Source organism: Delphinapterus leucas, chromosome 4 (assembly GCF_059928025.1).
Source record: "Delphinapterus leucas isolate spDelLeu-1000000601 "Yukka" chromosome 4, BTC_Dleu_Yukka2, whole genome shotgun sequence".
Classification (NCBI taxonomy): domain Eukaryota; kingdom Metazoa; phylum Chordata; class Mammalia; order Artiodactyla; family Monodontidae; genus Delphinapterus; species Delphinapterus leucas.
The window spans coordinates 139458379-139476410 of NC_143132.1; the positions used below are offsets into that span (position 1 = coordinate 139458379).

The 18032-nt window shown below is 38.1% G+C and overlaps 2 protein-coding genes across 6 annotated transcripts in view; one reads left to right on the plus strand and one right to left on the minus strand.

Moving 5' to 3' along the window:
• The window catches only part of CAPN7 (calpain 7), a 37493-nt gene extending 21880 nt beyond the window's left edge, over positions 1–15613 (plus strand). For 2 of the 4 annotated variants that reach the window (XM_022561775.3, XM_089911161.1), the window contains exons 12-21: positions 776–896; positions 5270–5414; positions 5544–5643; positions 5929–6064; positions 6651–6726; positions 10234–10379; positions 11157–11219; positions 11809–11939; positions 14226–14318; positions 14412–15613. In XM_022561775.3, coding sequence (XP_022417483.1) covers positions 776–896; positions 5270–5414; positions 5544–5643; positions 5929–6064; positions 6651–6726; positions 10234–10379; positions 11157–11219; positions 11809–11939; positions 14226–14318; positions 14412–14556 — 1156 coding nt within the window. In that variant the 3' untranslated portion in view covers positions 14557–15613. Of the gene's footprint in view, positions 1–775; positions 897–5269; positions 5415–5543; positions 5644–5928; positions 6065–6650; positions 6727–8785; positions 8860–10233; positions 10380–11156; positions 11220–11808; positions 11940–14225; positions 14319–14411 lie in introns of those variants that run through there. The other 2 variants (XR_016393143.1, XM_089911162.1) reach the window with 2 other exon arrangements.
• An 846-nt stretch (positions 15614–16459) lies between these two features.
• The window catches only part of SH3BP5 (SH3 domain binding protein 5), a 79039-nt gene continuing 77466 nt past the window's right edge, over positions 16460–18032 (minus strand). For both annotated transcript variants that reach the window (XM_022561776.3, XM_022561777.3), the window contains one exon: positions 16460–17923. In XM_022561776.3, coding sequence (XP_022417484.1) covers positions 17712–17923 — 212 coding nt within the window. In that variant the 3' untranslated portion in view covers positions 16460–17711. The remainder of the gene's footprint in view (positions 17924–18032) is intronic.

The following is an 18032-nucleotide window of genomic DNA, read 5'->3' on the forward strand; positions in this document are numbered from 1 at the left end:
AAGACCCAACTCAGCCAAAAATAAATTTAAAAAAATAATAAATTTATTTAAAAAATAAAAACTTCATGTCGTATTTAGAGTGGATATTGCAGAGGCTGTCATTTTCAGTTATTCGGGACGTTGTGTTTTTAAAGTAGACTTCACTTTATGCACTCGGTCCAGCCAGCCCTCAGTCATCCTCATTGATGCTTACAGTTAATCCAGATGGTAGAGAATCCAAACATTTGAGTCTAGACTATGTAATTTTGTACTTCCTGAGTACTTACCAATTTGAGGGAAGGTGGGAAGAGAGAAGGGTGAGAACATAAAGAGGAAGATAGCTTAAGCCTTAAATGGATAATCCACATGAAGAGCTGGAAAACTGTCTGTACAGTAATACACATTCAGTATTGAAACCAGAAAGCTCACTGATTGGATAAATAAAAGGATGTGGCTTTGGGAAAAATACATTTGGTATTTCACATCTTCACCTTTATTTGTAAATCATTTGAAAATTTAGCATTTATTTGCCTTCATTGATAGGTTTCTACCTGAGAATTAAGTTGTCTAGAACTGGGAGGGAAAAGAAAGAAATGTGATAGTTTTTTTGATTTGCTGTAAAATAGAAATGTACTTGTTACAAGTTCTCTGGGGGCTGTTGGGAATAGCCCATTTTAGAAAAGATTTCCACTTTGTGGAGATTTTCATGTAAACCATGAGGCTAAAGGAAAGATGGTGTGATCTGAGAGTACAGATGTGTTTTCCTTTGATTATTGGTCTGTTGGGTCCATTCCAGGTTTCACAAAGGGGACGTCCTCATCACCGCATCCACTGGAGTGATGACTGAAGCTGAAGGCGAGAGGTGGGGCCTGGTTCCCACACACGCATACGCCGTGTTGGACATCAGAGAGTTCAAGGTTTTGCCTTATATTTATTTCCCTTATTTTTCTTGTTTGCTAGTAAGACATTGCAAGGATTCCAAGTGATACATGAGCCTTTTAAATGCTGACAGATCACGGTTTAGGCCAAGTTTTAAAATCATTCCACCTATTACATTAAACAGCTTGACCTCTACCATTGGAAATTATAAATAAAAAGATGGGAAGTGTAATGACAGTAGCAGCACAGATATTGATGACAGAACAGGAACATTGTATGCCTCTTTTTTTTCTCATAAAAGTAGCAGGGTCAAAGTGAAAACATGTCCTTCAAGGTTCTGGGCTGTCTGTTGGCGGTGGGGGTCAATCGCAGTGTCAGGCTATAGAGCGTAGTAGACATTCAGTGAATAGCTGTGCACGGACAAAAAATAAGAGGATACCTATGAATAGGAAACATGCCAGTGGGTTTGCAAGTGTTTTCCTAACAGGCCTTGCATGCTATGAGGCTTTTTTCAGACCCTTTTTCTGTGTGTGGGTGTTGGCACGGTTGACTTCATTACTTCTCATGTTATTGATTAGTTATTTTTCACTGAAAAATAGATCTGTTCTATGGATTAGAAGATACAAAAATTATTAAGGAAGGACTCTTTTTCCCTGATGGTATAGAAACTAAGCTGTCTAGTTACTGGAAAGTTTAACTAGCAGTGTATTCCAGTTTCTTCTGTTTAAACTTATAGAAAGAAGTAGTGATTAATCAGCAAGAACAGAGTACTACTGGGTATTAATTAGTCTGATTTTCGTATGTGGCACATGGAACTGTATGAATTACAAAGGCAATTGGGACCTGCTGCAACATTTAGAAATTTATAGTCTCAAAGCTTTCTAAATCAGCCCCCATTGTGATGCCTCCAAACATTCTGTGTAGAATTGTCTCTTCCTTTGAAAGTGGAATAAATATTGACTACATAAAGCAAAAAATATAAAAATTTATGTGAAATTGAATAAGCTGAGAGGTTTGTGTTTGTTTCAGGAATGTAGTTTGCCACAAACACCAATTAAAACATTGTGGGGGGAGACGCAAGAGGGAAGAGATATGGGAATGTATGTATATGTATAACTGATTCACTTTGTTATAAAGCAGAAACTAACACACCATTGTAAAGCAATTATACCCCGATAAAGATGTTAAAAAAAAAAAACAACAACATTGGGGGGCTTCCCTGGTGGCGCAGTGGTTGAGAGTCTGCCTGCCAATGCAGGGGACACAGGTTCGTGCCCCAGTCCGGGAAGATCCCACATGCCGCGGAGCGGCTGGGCCTGTGAGCCATGGCCTCTGAGCCTGTGCATCCGGAGCCTGTGCTCCGCAACGGGAGAGGCCACAACAGTGAGAGGCCCGCGTACCGCAAAAAAAAAAAAACATTGGGAATAACAGTTGCTATTATTTAGTAACAATTTTATTGTTAGAACATCCTTTGAGATAGGTGTTAATGAATGTGTCTGGCAAGAGATTTAAATTTAGATAATGAAACAGTCAATATGAAAGTAAGCTTGAATATGAGGAATATTTCTCTAAAGATGTATCATTTACTTCAAGTAATAAGACTATTATGATTGTTCAAGGGAAACTAGAAAAACAACATATTTAAGAGAAAAATAGGTACCGGTGGTTTGACTTGAAAACAAAACATTAAAAAGTTGTTAAATTTCAGTAAAGTAAACATTTCAAATAATAGCCTTGTTGAAAATCAGTTAAGGGCTTCCCTGGTGGCGCAGTGGTTGAGAGTCCGCCTGCCAGTGCAGGGGACACGGGTTTGTGCCCCGGTCCGGGAAGATCCCACACGCCGTGGAGCGGCTGGACCTGTGAGCCATGGCCGCTGAGCCTGCGCGTCCGGAGCCTGTGCTCCGCAAAGGGAGAGGCCACAACAGTGAGAGGCCCGCTTACCGCTAAAGAAAAAAAAAAAAAAACAGAAACAAAAAAATCAGTTAACATTGTTTACACAGTATCAATCCCATGTGTCAGTTATTCTGTAATGATTAAGGCTGCCTGTTTATTTTTTTATACATTTTATTTTTTATTTTAAATTGAGGTATGATAGATGTACAATACTGCATTAGATCCAGGTGCACAGCATAGTGATGCGATATTTCTACATGTTATAAAATAATCACCCCAATAAGTCACCATCTGTCACCATACAAAGTTATTACAATATTATTGACTGTATTCCCAGTGCTGAACATTTCATCCCCATGACTCATTTATTTTGTAGCTGGAAGTTTCTGCCTCTTAGTCTCCCTCGCTTATTTTACTCATTCCCCCCCAGCCCATTCCCTTCTGGCAACTGCCTGTTTTTTCTCTGTATCTATGAGTCTGTTTCTGTTTTGTTTTGTTTTTTAGATTCCACACATAAGTGAAGTCATATGGTATTTATCTTTCTCTAACATTGCACTTAGCATAATACCCTTTAGGTCCATCCATGTAGTTGCAAATGGCAAGAATTCATTCTTTTTTATGGCTAACATTTCATTGTATATATGTATACCAAATTTCTTTATCCATTCATCCGTCAACGGACATATAGGTTGTTTCCATATCTTGGCTCTTGTGTATGATGATGCAGTGAACATTGGTGTGGGTATGTCTTTTTTGGATTAGTGTTTTTGTTTTCTGTGGACAGATACCCAGAAGTGGAATTACTTGATCATATGACTGTTCTGTTTTTAATTTTTTGAGGAATCTCCATATTGTTTTCATAAGGCTGGACCCGATTTACATTCCCACCAAAAGTGCCCTTGAATGTCAGTGATACCTGGGACCTGCTTCTGAAAAGCTTAGCGGCAATTTCCTCTCCTTTATATGTATACTCCTTCCGTTAAGAAGTGATAGAGTCCTGAAATAAGGAGATTTCCTGCTCATGTAGAAATAGGTTTTATGAAAAGAAAGGAGTTACAGTTCAAGGTTTGTTGGCTGATGCGTGGCAGGGGCAGGGTGAGGCACAAGTGGTGTAGAAGAGATTGAGAACAGAAATTGTATTAATGAGATTCTAGGGAATATGGCCTGAGAGTAATTAGTCTGGCTTACGTCCAGAAATCACATCTTCCCCAGGCCATGTTTTGCCACATTTGAAATAGCAAAGGAATGTGTTTTTTTTCAAATGTCTTCCAAATAGTTTGATTTGTGACATCATTAGAAAAAGCACAATTTTCTAAGTTGACTCCTTGAAATAAGACAAATCTTTTGGATTTACAGGTTCTTTTGTTTTTCTGAATTAATGTAATCAACTCTGTAGACATGCCCAGTATTTACCGAGTGCATACTGTGTTCCATAAACTCAGTGGAGACGTCTGAAAAGGATAATAGTGTTACCATTTCAAGGAGTTTATAGTTGCATTGGGGAGACAAGACTCCTGCATTTCACAAGTAGGAAACGATATAAGATAGGATATTATTTGTTGTAAACTAACGTAATACAGATTGTTAGCACTATGAACTTTAAAGGAGAGGTAGTAATTAAAATGAGAAGGAAGTTGCTAAGTGCTAGAAACTTTGCATATGTTACTCCATTTAATCTTCACAACAGCTCAGAGAGAGTAATGACCAACCAAGGCCCATAAAGCCAATAAATAGGAGAGCTGGAATTTGGTCCCATTTCATTATGACTCCAAAGTTCGTGTTTTTTTCATTGCTCCAGTCTTCACTGAGAGACAGTGGAGAACGAAGCTAAAGAGGATCTGAAGAGAAGAGTAGTTAAAAGGGATCAGAGAGTGCCTCCCAGAAACAGGAGCAGTGTGAGCAAAGGCATTTAGAGGTGAAATTGAATAAGGATCATTTGTGGGATTGTGAGAGGAAGGACTCGATTCTCTAAGGCAGGGCAGCCCAGTAGAACTTCCTGTGATGATGACAGTGTTCTGTGTCTGTGCTGTGCGATGCATTAGCTACTAGTACACTTGGTCCTTGAACTCTTGAAATGTGGCTACTGTGACTAAGGAACTGATTTGTAAACTGAATTAAATGATACTAATTTTTTTTTTCTTTTTTTGGCTGCGCCATGAGGCATGAGGGATCTTAGTTCCCCAGCCAGGGATCAGATTTGTGCCCCCTGCATTGAGAACTCGGAGTCTTAACCACTGGACTGCTGGGGAAGTCCCGATTTAATTATAATATAACTAATCACGTGTGATTAGCGGCTACATATGGACAGCATAGCTCTAGGGATAGGTAGCCATTTATAGTTTTTGATCAGATATGGGATTCGGGGAAGTATCGATTAAAGAATAGTAATTTCAAATTTATTTGTAGGGAAAAGAATGGATAAGTATTCAAATTGCATCCTCACTTGGAGAATGATATAACTAATAAAAATATGGTAAAACTGTTTTGCAACTTCATTACCTCCTGGTTTTTTAAATAGGGGCTGCGATTTATCCAACTGAAAAATCCTTGGAGTCATTTACGTTGGAAAGGAAGATATAGTGAAAACGATGTAAAAAACTGGACCCCAGAGTTGCAAAAGTGTTTAAACTTTGATCCTCGAACAGCTCAGAAAATAGACAATGGTACATATCTTTTTAATTTAATAATATTTGATCTTTAAATAAATAACATGCTTTAACAGTGTGAAATGTACTTAACTGACAAGTCATTAAGATTTTTTTTTTAGACTAACAAAGACATCTGATTTTCAGGAATATTTTGGATCTCATGGGATGATCTCTGCCAGTATTATGATGTGATTTATTTGAGTTGGAATCCAGGTCTTTTTAAAGAGTCAACATGTATTCACAGGTAACTTTTTTGGCACATTTCAGAATATGCTTTATAGTAGTCTCCCTTTTTTTCATTTAAAATGAAATTATTTGGGAAGACTAGTATTCTCTCTTTTTGTCATGCCCACAGATGACTATCGTGTAATAGTTATTATCCTTGTATGCTTCTTGGTTATGCCAAAAATTTAAAAAACAAGAAAACCCGATAACCTAATTGTATTTGAAACACAAAACAAAAATAGTATTTCAGTTTAGCTCTATGAGAAATTTAATTACTACTTTCTTTGTTGATTTTGTCCTTTAGCACTTGGGATGCTAAGCAAGGACCTGTGAAAGATGCCTATAGCCTGGCCAACAATCCCCAGTACAAGTTGGAGGTGCAGTGTCCACAAGGGGGCGCTGCGGTTTGGGTTTTGCTTAGTAGACACATAACAGACAAGGTACTGATACCCTTCTTATATCCCATACAGAAATTCTTTTAAATATAATTAGACCATTGTGAGCAAGATATGTAACTTGATCACCAGCCTGTTTCATTTATATAGGTGGCTTGAAAATAGTGTTTACTTAGATAAATGAATATTTTCCTCAAAGGAAATTGGTCATTTATAATTATACACTTAAAATCTCGTTCAAAAATCATCTATGAAGAAAAATATGAGGGAGTTTATGCTTTCCAGAGAGGGTTTTAGTGTTGATTCTATATGCTTAGATCTTAACAATATTAACATAAAAATATGCTAAAGAGGGTTTGGAAACGATTCATTGGGCCTGATTTTATAAAGGGTAACCATGATTTTAATGGCTTTAGAGTGTTTTTTTTAGTATCTTGCTTCGTACAATATGGTCATCTATTGAAATGACAATTGAGAAAAATGACATTTTTTAATAACACTAAATAGAAATGCTCTTAAACTTAGAAATAATCTCCTTCCCCTCCCCTCCCCACCTCCATACATGAACACACACACACAGGAGCATTTTGAGCCCATTTTCCTAACCATATCAGATTCTTTGTGCTTTTAGGATGATTTCGCAAATAATCGAGAATTTATCACAATGGTTGTATACAAGACTGATGGGAAAAAAGTTTATTACCCAGGTATGTTTAGTAAACAGACATTCAAACAAACATTAAAATCCTATTTGTGTGATTAATTTGAAAATGAAAAATTTTATGTAGATATGCAGAAATTAATAATTATGCTGATAGACTAATAGAAACTACTCAGACAGATGGGTAGGTATTTATGCTACTTGGGTGTTTTGTTTTGATTTATTTTTAATTTAGAGACCTCAGGAATTTGGGATTTCTACACTCTTGCACATTGCTGTCAGAGCTTTATTTCTGAAATTTAAATCCTATCTTTTTTCCCTGATCAAAAATTCTGTGGTTTTCCATGGACTCTTGGATAAAATCCAAGCTCTTCAGCTTGATGTCTAAGGCTTTTTATATTCCGACTTCACCTCGCTGTCCCCCTTTATCTCATGCCCCAGCATTTCACAGTGGGTCTGGCTTCTGAACACACCATGCCCTTGTTGCCCCTGTTTTCACACAGTTTCTCCTGCCGAGAGTCTCTTCTACCTGCCCTCTGCCCACATATTTCTTTTACCCTATTCTGTGTAATGAATGTGGTTAAGATCCAGTTTATGTTATTTTCTCTGTGATAACCTTCCTACCAGGCAAAGTAAATCTTTCCCTAAGGCATTAACATACTGGGTTGAGACCATTTTGCTTTCACATTAAAAAAAATTTTATCACTTCATGATAGGAGCTGTTAGTTTGTTTTCTAGTTTGGGAGACAAACAATAAGAAAAAAAAGACCTGATAGTGACACATATTTGTAAAGAAATGCATAGGGTCACATTGGTTACTTTGGTTGGGTGGCCATGGAAAGCCTCTTTAAGAAGGGATAAGAGGAACTCCAAATCACGAACAGGAGTCATGCAAAGGAGTAGAGGAAAAAGCATTAGAAGTAGAGGTAAAAGCATTATAAGCAGAGGGAACAGCAAGTGCAAGGACCCTAAAATGAGGGAAAGATAGGTGTTTTCTGGTAACAGAAGAAAGGCCAGGAGGCCTGGGCAGTGTGGTATCACAGAAATGGTCAGAGGTATGCAGGCTTAGATCACAGGAGGTCTATCAGCCCAGGAAAGGGTTTGGATTTTGCTCTAAGTGCGATGGGAAATCTTTGGAGGGTATTAATCAGGAAAATGGCATTATCTGATTTTTTTTTAAGAAAATTATTTGTAGCATATATTGGAGGGGACAAAAAATGGAAGCAGAGAACCCAATTAGGTGATTTTATTTATGTGAGAAGTGACGGTGGTTTGAACTGAGAGGGCTAAAGTGGAGATGGAGAGTGGACAGATTTGGGCTTGGTTAGGGTTGTCAGGACTTGGGTTAATGTGTGGTCAAAGAGGAGTCAAGGATGATTCCTGTGTTTTGGGCTTGAGCCATAGAAAGGTGTAACATTGACTGAGATGTAAATGTTGGTGGGAGCAGGGGAGGGAGCAGAATTGTTGTGGAGTAAAATCAAAAGTTAATTTTTGGTTTTGTTAAATTTGAGATCCCTGTTAGCTCTCCAAGTGAAGGTGCCAAGTAGGCAGTTGGGGTTTTGAGCAGGATTCTGGGACGAGGGTAGGGCCGCAGGTACAGAAGGAGGAGTCGGGATAAGGAAAGCATTTGAAGGTAGGACTGTATATAAATCACCTACGGAGAGAGTTGTAGGTTCAGAGACAAACACCCAGCACCTGGTCCTTGGACTCTGGCATCTTACGGTTGAGCAGAGGGCAAGTTACCACAGAAGAATTTGAACAGAGTACCTGACGAGACAGAGTAAGGTTTCACATAACCCAAGGGAAGAAAATACTCCATGCAGGAAAGAGTGGACATCTCCACCCATTGCTATTTCTGAGGTCCAGTGAGATTAGGCTAGAGAAGAAACTGTTGGACCTAGTGCCCTGGCAGCATCTTTGACCTTGACAAGAACAGAGTTGGCAAGAGGTGGGCTGGAAGCCCAGGTGGAGTGGATTGAGGAAGGCCTGAGGTAAGGAAGCAATCACTGACCGTTCTTTCAAGAAGGCTGTGCAGAGAAATGGGCACTGATGGGAGAGATGGGATCAAAAGGGGTTTTGTCCAGTTTCGTTTTGCTTAACCATAGGAAGACATGGCCTTCTTCCCCATTATGCTGCATTGAGGGTATCCCAAGGCTTTCTGGCATGTGCGTGGCACACGGTAGGTCCAATGATAAATGTCAAGTTAAACTAGATAAATTTTCCATTTTTCATGTTGGTCATTATATAACCAAAAAAGCACAAATTTTGTGAGTATATTCCGAGCATTAACATGTTACATGGCTTTTGAATTTCAAACACCTTGTTACTCTTTGTACTTGGATTTTTTAAAACACAATGCTTCCTCTCTTACACATAGTGACTTTGCCATTTCAGGATACTTTCTGGTTTCTAGTTTTGTTTTCATCACAATACTCTGAGGCAAATCAGACCGTTCTCCATCTGACAGGAGAGTAAACTGAGACGTAGGTCACACCTTTCAGGACCACAGACGTGCCCATTCTTTTCCCTTTCACACTAGATCGCACCACCTCTAAGCTTGAGAGACTTATTACCTGTTTGAGATACTAAAATTTTTTCTACGAATTACTTTATAAATATTCATTGTGCCTAAATAACCTCAGTGATATAGCATTGATCTTAAATGACTTAATTGACATGCATGAAATGATTTTATTGTATCAGCCTTAATTCATGAGACTGTGAAAGGATATGACAGGCAGCATTGTGTGTGATAGCAAAATATTGGAAATAATCCAAATCTCCACATTGTCTGAATAACTAGATGGGGGAGTATAGATAAAATATGTCCTATTCATATGATGGCATACAATACTGTACACATTGATTTAAAAGGAATAAACTGTATCTATGTAGATCAACATGGATCTCAAAAACTTCAGTGAAAAATGAAAGATAAGACATATACTGTCTGTTTTTTTAGATACATGCTCGTGTGTGTGTGTGTGAGAGAGAGAGAGAGAGAGAAAGTCTGAAAGGATGCCCATCAAATCCATCAGAGTGGAATGGAATATTAAGGGTGGTGGTTAAAAGGAACTTTGCTAGTATGACAAAAAATATGTTAATTTAATTCTGAGTGGTGGGAAATAGATATATGTTTATATATATGTTTATATATATAAACATATGTTTACTTTTATATATATGTTTATATATATATAAACATATATATGTTTACTTCTTTGTATCTTTTTTAAAAATTTCCTTAACAGAAAAAAAGTTAATCTTGATTTTAAAATCCTCTACCAGGAGAGAAGAATAAAACATAGGGCAAATAGCAGGGATTGGATGTATTCCAAAAGATCTCTTTTTACTTATTAGAAACTATTTCATTTTAAAGTTTTAAATTGCTTAACTGTAAAGTTTTAAATTGAAATTTAATTCTTTAGTACATTATATTTTAAAGATGAATTAATTAAGGGGATGTCCATCCATTTAATTATTTTTCCTACATCAACCATAAAACTTAAAAACTAAAGTCCTGTCTTCTGTAAACCTACTTGTTTATTTGCAGCTGACCCACCTCCGTACATTGATGGGATTCGAATTAACAGCCCTCATTATTTAACTAAGATAAAGCTAACCACACCTGGGACCCATACCTTTACATTAGTGGTTTCTCAGTATGAAAAACAGAACACAATCCATTACACAGTCCGGGTAAGTAAACCAACATGACAGAACAATAATAGAAAGTACGTAACATCTCTGCTTTGTAAGTGGGATTATCTACAAAAAAGTTTATTTATAAAGATTAATCTATATATTGTTGAGTGTGTGTTTATCTGTATAACAATTCAGTATTAAATTATGATGATGCTTCATGCAGAAAATAATGCTTTTGAATGGTAAAATTTTTATTTTGAATAACATTTTGACTGAACATTTTAATTTTTAGAGTAGTAGTTTAGTCCTGAGGTAATTTGGTATGTTGGACTAATAAATTCACAGAGCAATAAAAGCTCCTTTAGTCTATATAATATTTTTATTGAATTAAAAAAGAAGACCTTGAACTTAGTGAAAGGAAATCGATTGCCTATAAACATGGCTCTCAGGTAGCTGGGAAGGCCGTCGTAATTTTGTTCTGCATAGATTTGTTTGTCGTAGATCAGTCAAGAAGCTCAATTTGAATAGATTTTTAGTGACGAAAGGGACTTTGGGAGCTGCTTTCACCCCTTCATTCTTCACATGTAGAAGCCAAGGCCTATGGAGATTGTGGTATGTCCTGAGTCATACAGTTAGCAGCAGACAGAGCCTTAGCCGCCCAACCCGCAGTTGTTTATTCCTGCCCTGATGCCAGGCTGCCTACAGAATCAGGACTATTATATATGCCAACTAATTTCTTAGTCTTCCAAAACATTCTTTCATCACTTTAGTGTTTTTATAAGCATAAATTTTATCACTATAATAATTTTTTTTTTTTTTTTTTTACTCTAGGTATACTCAGCATGCAGCTTTACTTTTTCAAAGATTCCGTCACCATATACCATATCAAAGCAGGTAAGAGAATTTTTTCTCTGGATCATAATCTCATCGAAATCTTAGAATTCCCTTTCCTTTTTCTCCTTTTCTCATTTTTTTTTTTTCATGTTTAACAATTTCTTACAAAGTAAAAACATTCTGGGACTTGACAGGACTACAGGGGAAATGTAAGTAGTCTCCAGTCTGGGTTGGAATACAAGCTCTTCAGTGAGCACCGTTAAGTGATTCTGTGGGAAAAAAATTAATTCAGAGAAAGAAGACTAATGCAAACCTTGGTCAGTAGGGAAGGCCGTAAGCAGAATTTGAGATTGACTCTGCAGGGCGGGCTGGACGTGTGGAAGAGGATTTTAGGGAGAATTCTTGGCAGGGCAGACTTGAAGGCTGAGAGTTGGAGACAGGGCTGAGAGTAGCAAAGTAGCCGGGCTGACTTGGAGAGGGATGCTGGCTGCTGGTGGCAATAAAGCCTGGAGAGAGAGGATGCAGCCACGGTGGAGAGTTGCTTTTTTTTTTCTTTTTTCTTTTTTTTTTAAGGCACAAAGGAATTTTGTCTTTAAAATAGAATTATAGAATGTGAAGTTTTGTTAATACAAAAGCTTTGTTTTATTAGATTAATGGAAAGTGGAGTGGTCAGAGTGCCGGAGGATGTGGAAATTTCCAAGAGACTCACAAAAATAACCCCATTTACCAATTCCATATAGAGAAGACTGGGCCACTACTGATCGAGCTAAGAGGACCAAGGTTTGTGATAAATAACTTTCTTAATAATGTTATATTAAAAATGAGTTTAGTGGAACAGAATAGGGTTTTGAAATATATATATGTGTGGACGCTTAATTTATGATTAAAGAGGAGTGAGGAAAGGGCACCATTCAATAATGGTGCTGGAATAATTAATATCCACATACCAAAAAGGTGATTAGACCCCTGTCTCACACCCAATCTAAAAATCAATTCCAGGTGGATTACTAATACAGGAGATGAGAACCTCAGGATAAGGAAAGACTTAAGACACAAAGAACACATAAAAAGATTTGTAAATATCCTACATTAGTAAGAAAAAGTCTGCGGTTTTTTTGTGTGTTTTTTTTTTTGGCTACGTCAGGTCTTAGTTGCGGCACACGGGATCTTCGTTGAGGCATGTGGGATCTTTCGTTGCAGCGCATGGGCTTCTCTGTAGTTGGGGCGTGCAGGTTTTATCTTCTCTAGTTGTGGCGCGCAGGCTCCAGGGCTCATGGGCTCTGTGGTTTGCGGCACACAGGCTCTCTAGTTGAGGCACACGTGCTCAGTAGTTGTGGCATGTGGCCTTAGTTGCCCGGCGGCATGTGGGATCTTAGTTCCCTGACCAGGGATCAAACCCGTGTCCCCTGCATTGTTAGGCAGATTCTTTACCATTGGACCACCAGGGAAGTCCCAAGTCTGCAGTTTTTAAAAAATAAAAACAAAAACTTGAATAGGCATGTCATAGGAGAAATAATCCAAATGGCCAATAAATTGTGTAAGAGCCAAAAATTAGAAAAGCCAGTGTTCATCAGTGGCATTTAAGATTATAAAACAGTTATACAGTAATAGAGTCTGCCGTAACAATGAAAATAAATTACAGCTCCCCACAGCATGGGTACGTCTTGGGAGCAAGGCTGAGCGACAGAAGCCACATAACAGGATATGTGACTGTTTACCTGTTCTTGACTTCCACTTGTATGAAGTCAAGAACAGGTAAAACTAAACTATTGTTGAAGGATGCACACTTATGTAGTCAGACTATAGACAAAGCAGGAAAGTGATGACCAGGCAAGTTAGCTCTGGGGGACAGAGGCGGTGATCAAAAGGGAGCACACAGGGACTTCTGCAGTGCTGAGAGGGTTTTGTTGACTGAGGTGGGGGTAACCCAGGTGTTTGTTCACTTTATCAGTTATTTGTTAAGCTGTATATTTGTTTTATATGCACTGTGTTATATTTCACAATTTTAAAAGGTTTAAAAAATACAGAGAATACAAATAAAAATAGTACTAGCTTCTAAATAAAACTAGGCTTAACTTTGCCTTCCTGTAATTATAGACTATTTCAAAAGAAACTTATCCTTTAGATAAGACTAAGCTATTTTTCCATGTCATTTTAAAAGCCTTTACCAGTTTGATAAGTGAAATAAGGTACCTAATTGCCCTTTTGTATTTCATTACCATGTAGCTTGAATATGGAAAAATGTTTATTGACGATGTGTATTTTTTCCTTTATTCATATATTCTTGTCTTTTGACCATTTTTCTGTTGGACTTGTCACGTTTTTCTTAATTGTAAGCGTGAGTAAGGGTATGTATGTAAAGGTATTAACTCCTTCACGTATTTGCAGGTATTTTTCCCAGATTAATTTTTTTTCTCACATAGAAAAAAATGTTTCTTTATAATCAGATCTGTTTCTTTTGGTTTATTTTGCTGTGGGCAGGAACTCTCACCCTCATATCAAATAAATTTTTACCGTATTTTCTTCTAGTTCTTTTATGGTTTTATTTTTTACATTATTTGTTTCAAGTCCATGTGGAGTATATTTTGTATTTGGTGTGAAATACAGTTTAACAATTTTTTTTCTAAGCTTTTGTCACCTTATCACCACCTACATAAGTAATCCTTTCCCTACTGATTTGGAATGCCATGTGTACCATACGCTAATTATTTCTGTAAATTTAGATCTTATTTCAGGGTCCTCTCCTGTTCTTTTTCTGCCTGATACACTATTTTATCATTTAAATTTAACATTATTCTCTGAGAGCCTGTGGTAAAAATAGTCTCTTCTAAAGTAAGTTTAATAAAATGTTAATCTTTATGGCATCAATTTAAAAACATAAATGGTGTTTTCTGTAATTAAGAGTAAAAATAGTATGCATGTGTCTCAGAGTGTTGTTTCCTCCTACTGAAGCTTTAGAAGCATGTACTTGATTTAATAGTCCATCTGCACTTTAGGTATAGTTATTTTGGGTATGTGTTTGAGACGACTTAATAACAGCAATAATGTGTTCTTTTTTACTGCTAGGCAATATAGTGTTGGATTTGAAGTTGTAACAGTTTCTGTGGTGGGAGACCCTGGTCCCCATGGCTTTCAGAGGAAATCTAGTGGTGACTACAGGTAGTGTTGGCATTTTGATTGCTATCTAATTTACACTTTACTTTCTGTGGCATCATCACCTGAAAACCTTGTTCTCATTTTCCCTGAATATAGGTGTGGGTTTTGCTACCTGGAACTAGAAAATATACCTGCTGGGATCTACAATATCATTCCCAGTACTTTTTTGCCTAAACAAGAAGGACCGTTTTTCTTGGACTTTAATAGTATTATCCCCATCAAGACAACACAACTGCAGTGACAGAGAAACCTCAGCAATAGCTGGATCTTATACTCAGCAAACATCATCTCTTCAAGTGAGGACACAGATCTCCAGGACACTGAACACAGTCATCAGAACAGAATTAAATCTCTAAAAGCGTTCCTGTGGAATCTGGTGCTGAAGTCAGGGTGTGTGGTGAGAACTGTATGTAGTCAGAATTACCCTATGTCACTTAGAAGTACCATTTACATGGTTTTGTGTATATATGGAGTGGGCTTGCATTTAGGGGCCACATTGTACAAAAAAGTGTAGATGCTTAAAGATTAGGCTCAGTCAAGCACTGAGATAGATGCCCTTGCTAAGAGGGAACCGAGACCAGACGAGGAAAGTGAGGGGTGTAGACTCACTCACTGAGTGGAACAGTAGGCTGGGATAATATTCTGAAGTATTTATGTTATGTTGTCTTCTTGGCAGAGCATGTTGTTGAGGTAGACCTGCTTGTGTCGTGAGTCTGCTGTACATCCTGGGCACCTAATTATCAAATGAATCATGTTACCGTGAGATTTTAATTCTGCATTATTTATGGCTTTAAATGCTTACTGTTGCCCATAGGTTATGAAAGGATAAAGTTTTAATACCAATTAACTTAGCATGAAGATGCTGATGCTTAAGAATGAAGGTTGTTGAAGTTAGATACCTGTCTCCCATTGACTCATGTAAAGAGAACTGAGGTATATTCATCAGTGTAGTTTTTATCAGGTTGATGAAAGTAGTAGTCTGAGACATTGAAGACATTACAATTTAGTTTGTATAGTCTTTTTTAAATTGCTCTGTAGTTCAGTGTTCTTATGGCAACATCACTCTAAAGAAAATACAATTGAGGATTTAATATATGGCAATTGGGTTGCGTTTGAAAAAATTGCCAGGATACTGTTATGTATAAATTCCCAGTTGTTTACATAAAAATTCATCAGAGTAGAATGATGCTGAAGACTTTAAAGATCTAAAAATTAAACAGTGGGATTTTTCATCATCTCTAATTATTAAAACTTTTGTATTTCTATTATCTTTAATTGAAATAAAATGTTTGTTTATACTTATGGAAACTGAATAGTTTAACCTAGAGAAATTATTAGAGGACTTCATGTGGTATGTTCCATCTAAAGCAGAACTCATTACTTGCATGAAAATGGACACTTTTACAAAAAAAGTCTGTTCTTTTACATTCAGGATAGCGGTAGATTGTACTAGTGATTGATAGTGAGATTTCACTTTGATAAATAGTGCTTTCACTTTTAGCATATTTTAGGTGGATTACTTTTCTATTACTTTTTAAAGAAAAATCTAAAGCATAAGAGGTATATTTATTATAGACATGATTTGAACCTTTTGTGTTAAAGATCTTATACGGGATGCAAACTAAGACCTAATCCCTGCCCTCAAAATCCAATGGAGGAGACCTATATAAACAATTTACTATATTGTAATGTTGAATTCTGTAACAGAGCTCTAAACAGAACTCACGATGTACAAGTAAAGATTAATTTTGGTTGGACCAATATAGAAAGAGAATAGAAACAACTGGGGAGCTTTTCGAAGTCCAGTGCCCAAGTATACCTGAATCACTAATCAACCTCTGGGGCTGAGACCTAGGAGATGCCCAGGTGCCACAGACAGGAGAACCAGGCCTCCAGCATAAGCACCTCATCTTTATTTATTTTCCTGCCACTGCGTCTCCGTACTGCTCGGCTTTAGTAGCAGCAGAAGTGGAATTCTGATTCAAACCTGGTAATCAGGGCTTAAATTGTTTGTTAGGATCCAGGACCTTAACTGAAAAAAAATAAGAACAGATGACCACTGCATTCCATGCTCTTCCTTATGGCAAGAGGATTGTCTGGAAGATTTAGGCAACATCAGGATTTCTTATTTGAAGTCACAGAAAGACATTTTCTTAAGCCATTTTTATTACACTCAAGGTATTAAGACAAGTACAAAATAACCTTGTAATTAGGATACTGTATCAGTCATTAAAAAAGGAGAAAACAGGACAGTATGAAGGGATTTACACAAATGACAAATATATAAGCTTGACAGACTTAATGGGCAACTTGAATGGGGTTGCTTTTCTTTCTTTTAGAAACGCTAAGTTTTCTTAACAAAAAGGGACAAATAAAATACAATGCTCTAAATATGTGTAACCATGAAAACAAGAAAAGCAGTAATAGAACACTTACACTTAGCATAACAGACACCATTGCTTCTGTTTAACAGCCTTTGCCAACATGTGCCTCCTCCCTTTCCTAGCTGTAAGGAACAATTTCCTCTAAGAAATACTAGTGCAGCATAACCCTTAAATATTTTTTTATTTTTAAAGTTACAGCCTACAGAGAAAGAAACACCTTGTCAATCTAGAACAACACTGGCAACCATTCCCCATGCACTTCTCTTAGAATAAGTCCCCTGGGCCGGTAGGATGAGGTTTACGCTATAGAACCTTTTCTTCCACAGCCATGAACCCCCTTCTGTGACAGGCCCCTGCTGCCCTCGTCCCACCCCCCCCCATCCCCACACCAGCATTCACCTTTCCCACCCCCAAAAGTGCAGCTCTTGGTGACCTTTTACAGAAGATGATTTTAATGGGTGTCCCAGCAAATTCACTTTTTTAAAAGCCCCCTCTGAAAACCAGAGATGATGAAAATGAATTGTGTCCTTGGATTTTTTTTTTTTTAAGCCTTCATTGGGTCAAAAAGGTGTCATTCTGAATATTTGAGTTTTGTCTTGTGTACCTGTTTTCCTTTAGATCCCCTGGGATATAAAGGAGAGAACAAGGCCATTTCCCCAATCGAGCCAGCCGTCGAGCCCGCTGGGGGCTCAGCTCCCCGGCCCCTTTACCGGCTCGGGGATTTTTCCCGGGAACTGGTTACTGCTTCCACAGCACTGACAGGGGACATTCCACAAAGGCCGTGGGCCTGGTCACAGCCCACCTGCAACGACTCTGTGCTGAAAAACACCAGCCTGAGAGCTCTTACCCAGAAGAAACATCTTCAGCTCTCAAGTTCACTGAAACGTCATTAGTGCAGTTTAGAGGCAATGCTTGGGATTTGGCATATATTAAATGATTATTGGCACAACTGTTCTCCATACAGTTTCATGTCTAAATATTGATATGCGCTTGGGCCAGAGCCGCGGCTCGATCAGCCGATCTGCACCACGTTTATGTCCTCGATGACCCTGTCCCTGCCCTTCGAGCCCTGCAGGGACAGCTGCCGCATCCTGTCCTCCAAGGCCTGGCCCTCGGGGGACGTGCTGCTCGGGCTCTCGCCACTGTCACCGCTGCTGCTGCCGAGACCCCGATGGTTGCTGGTTCTGTCACTTGCTTTATTCTCTGCCCCTTCCGCCCTGTCTCCTGTAGAAACGTAAAGATCACGGGGTGAGTACCGACAATTCCAAGGGTCCCCTGGGCCCCAGCCCATCAGCGGGCTCAACCTCCAGACTCCCAGTGTGGCCCCACTGTG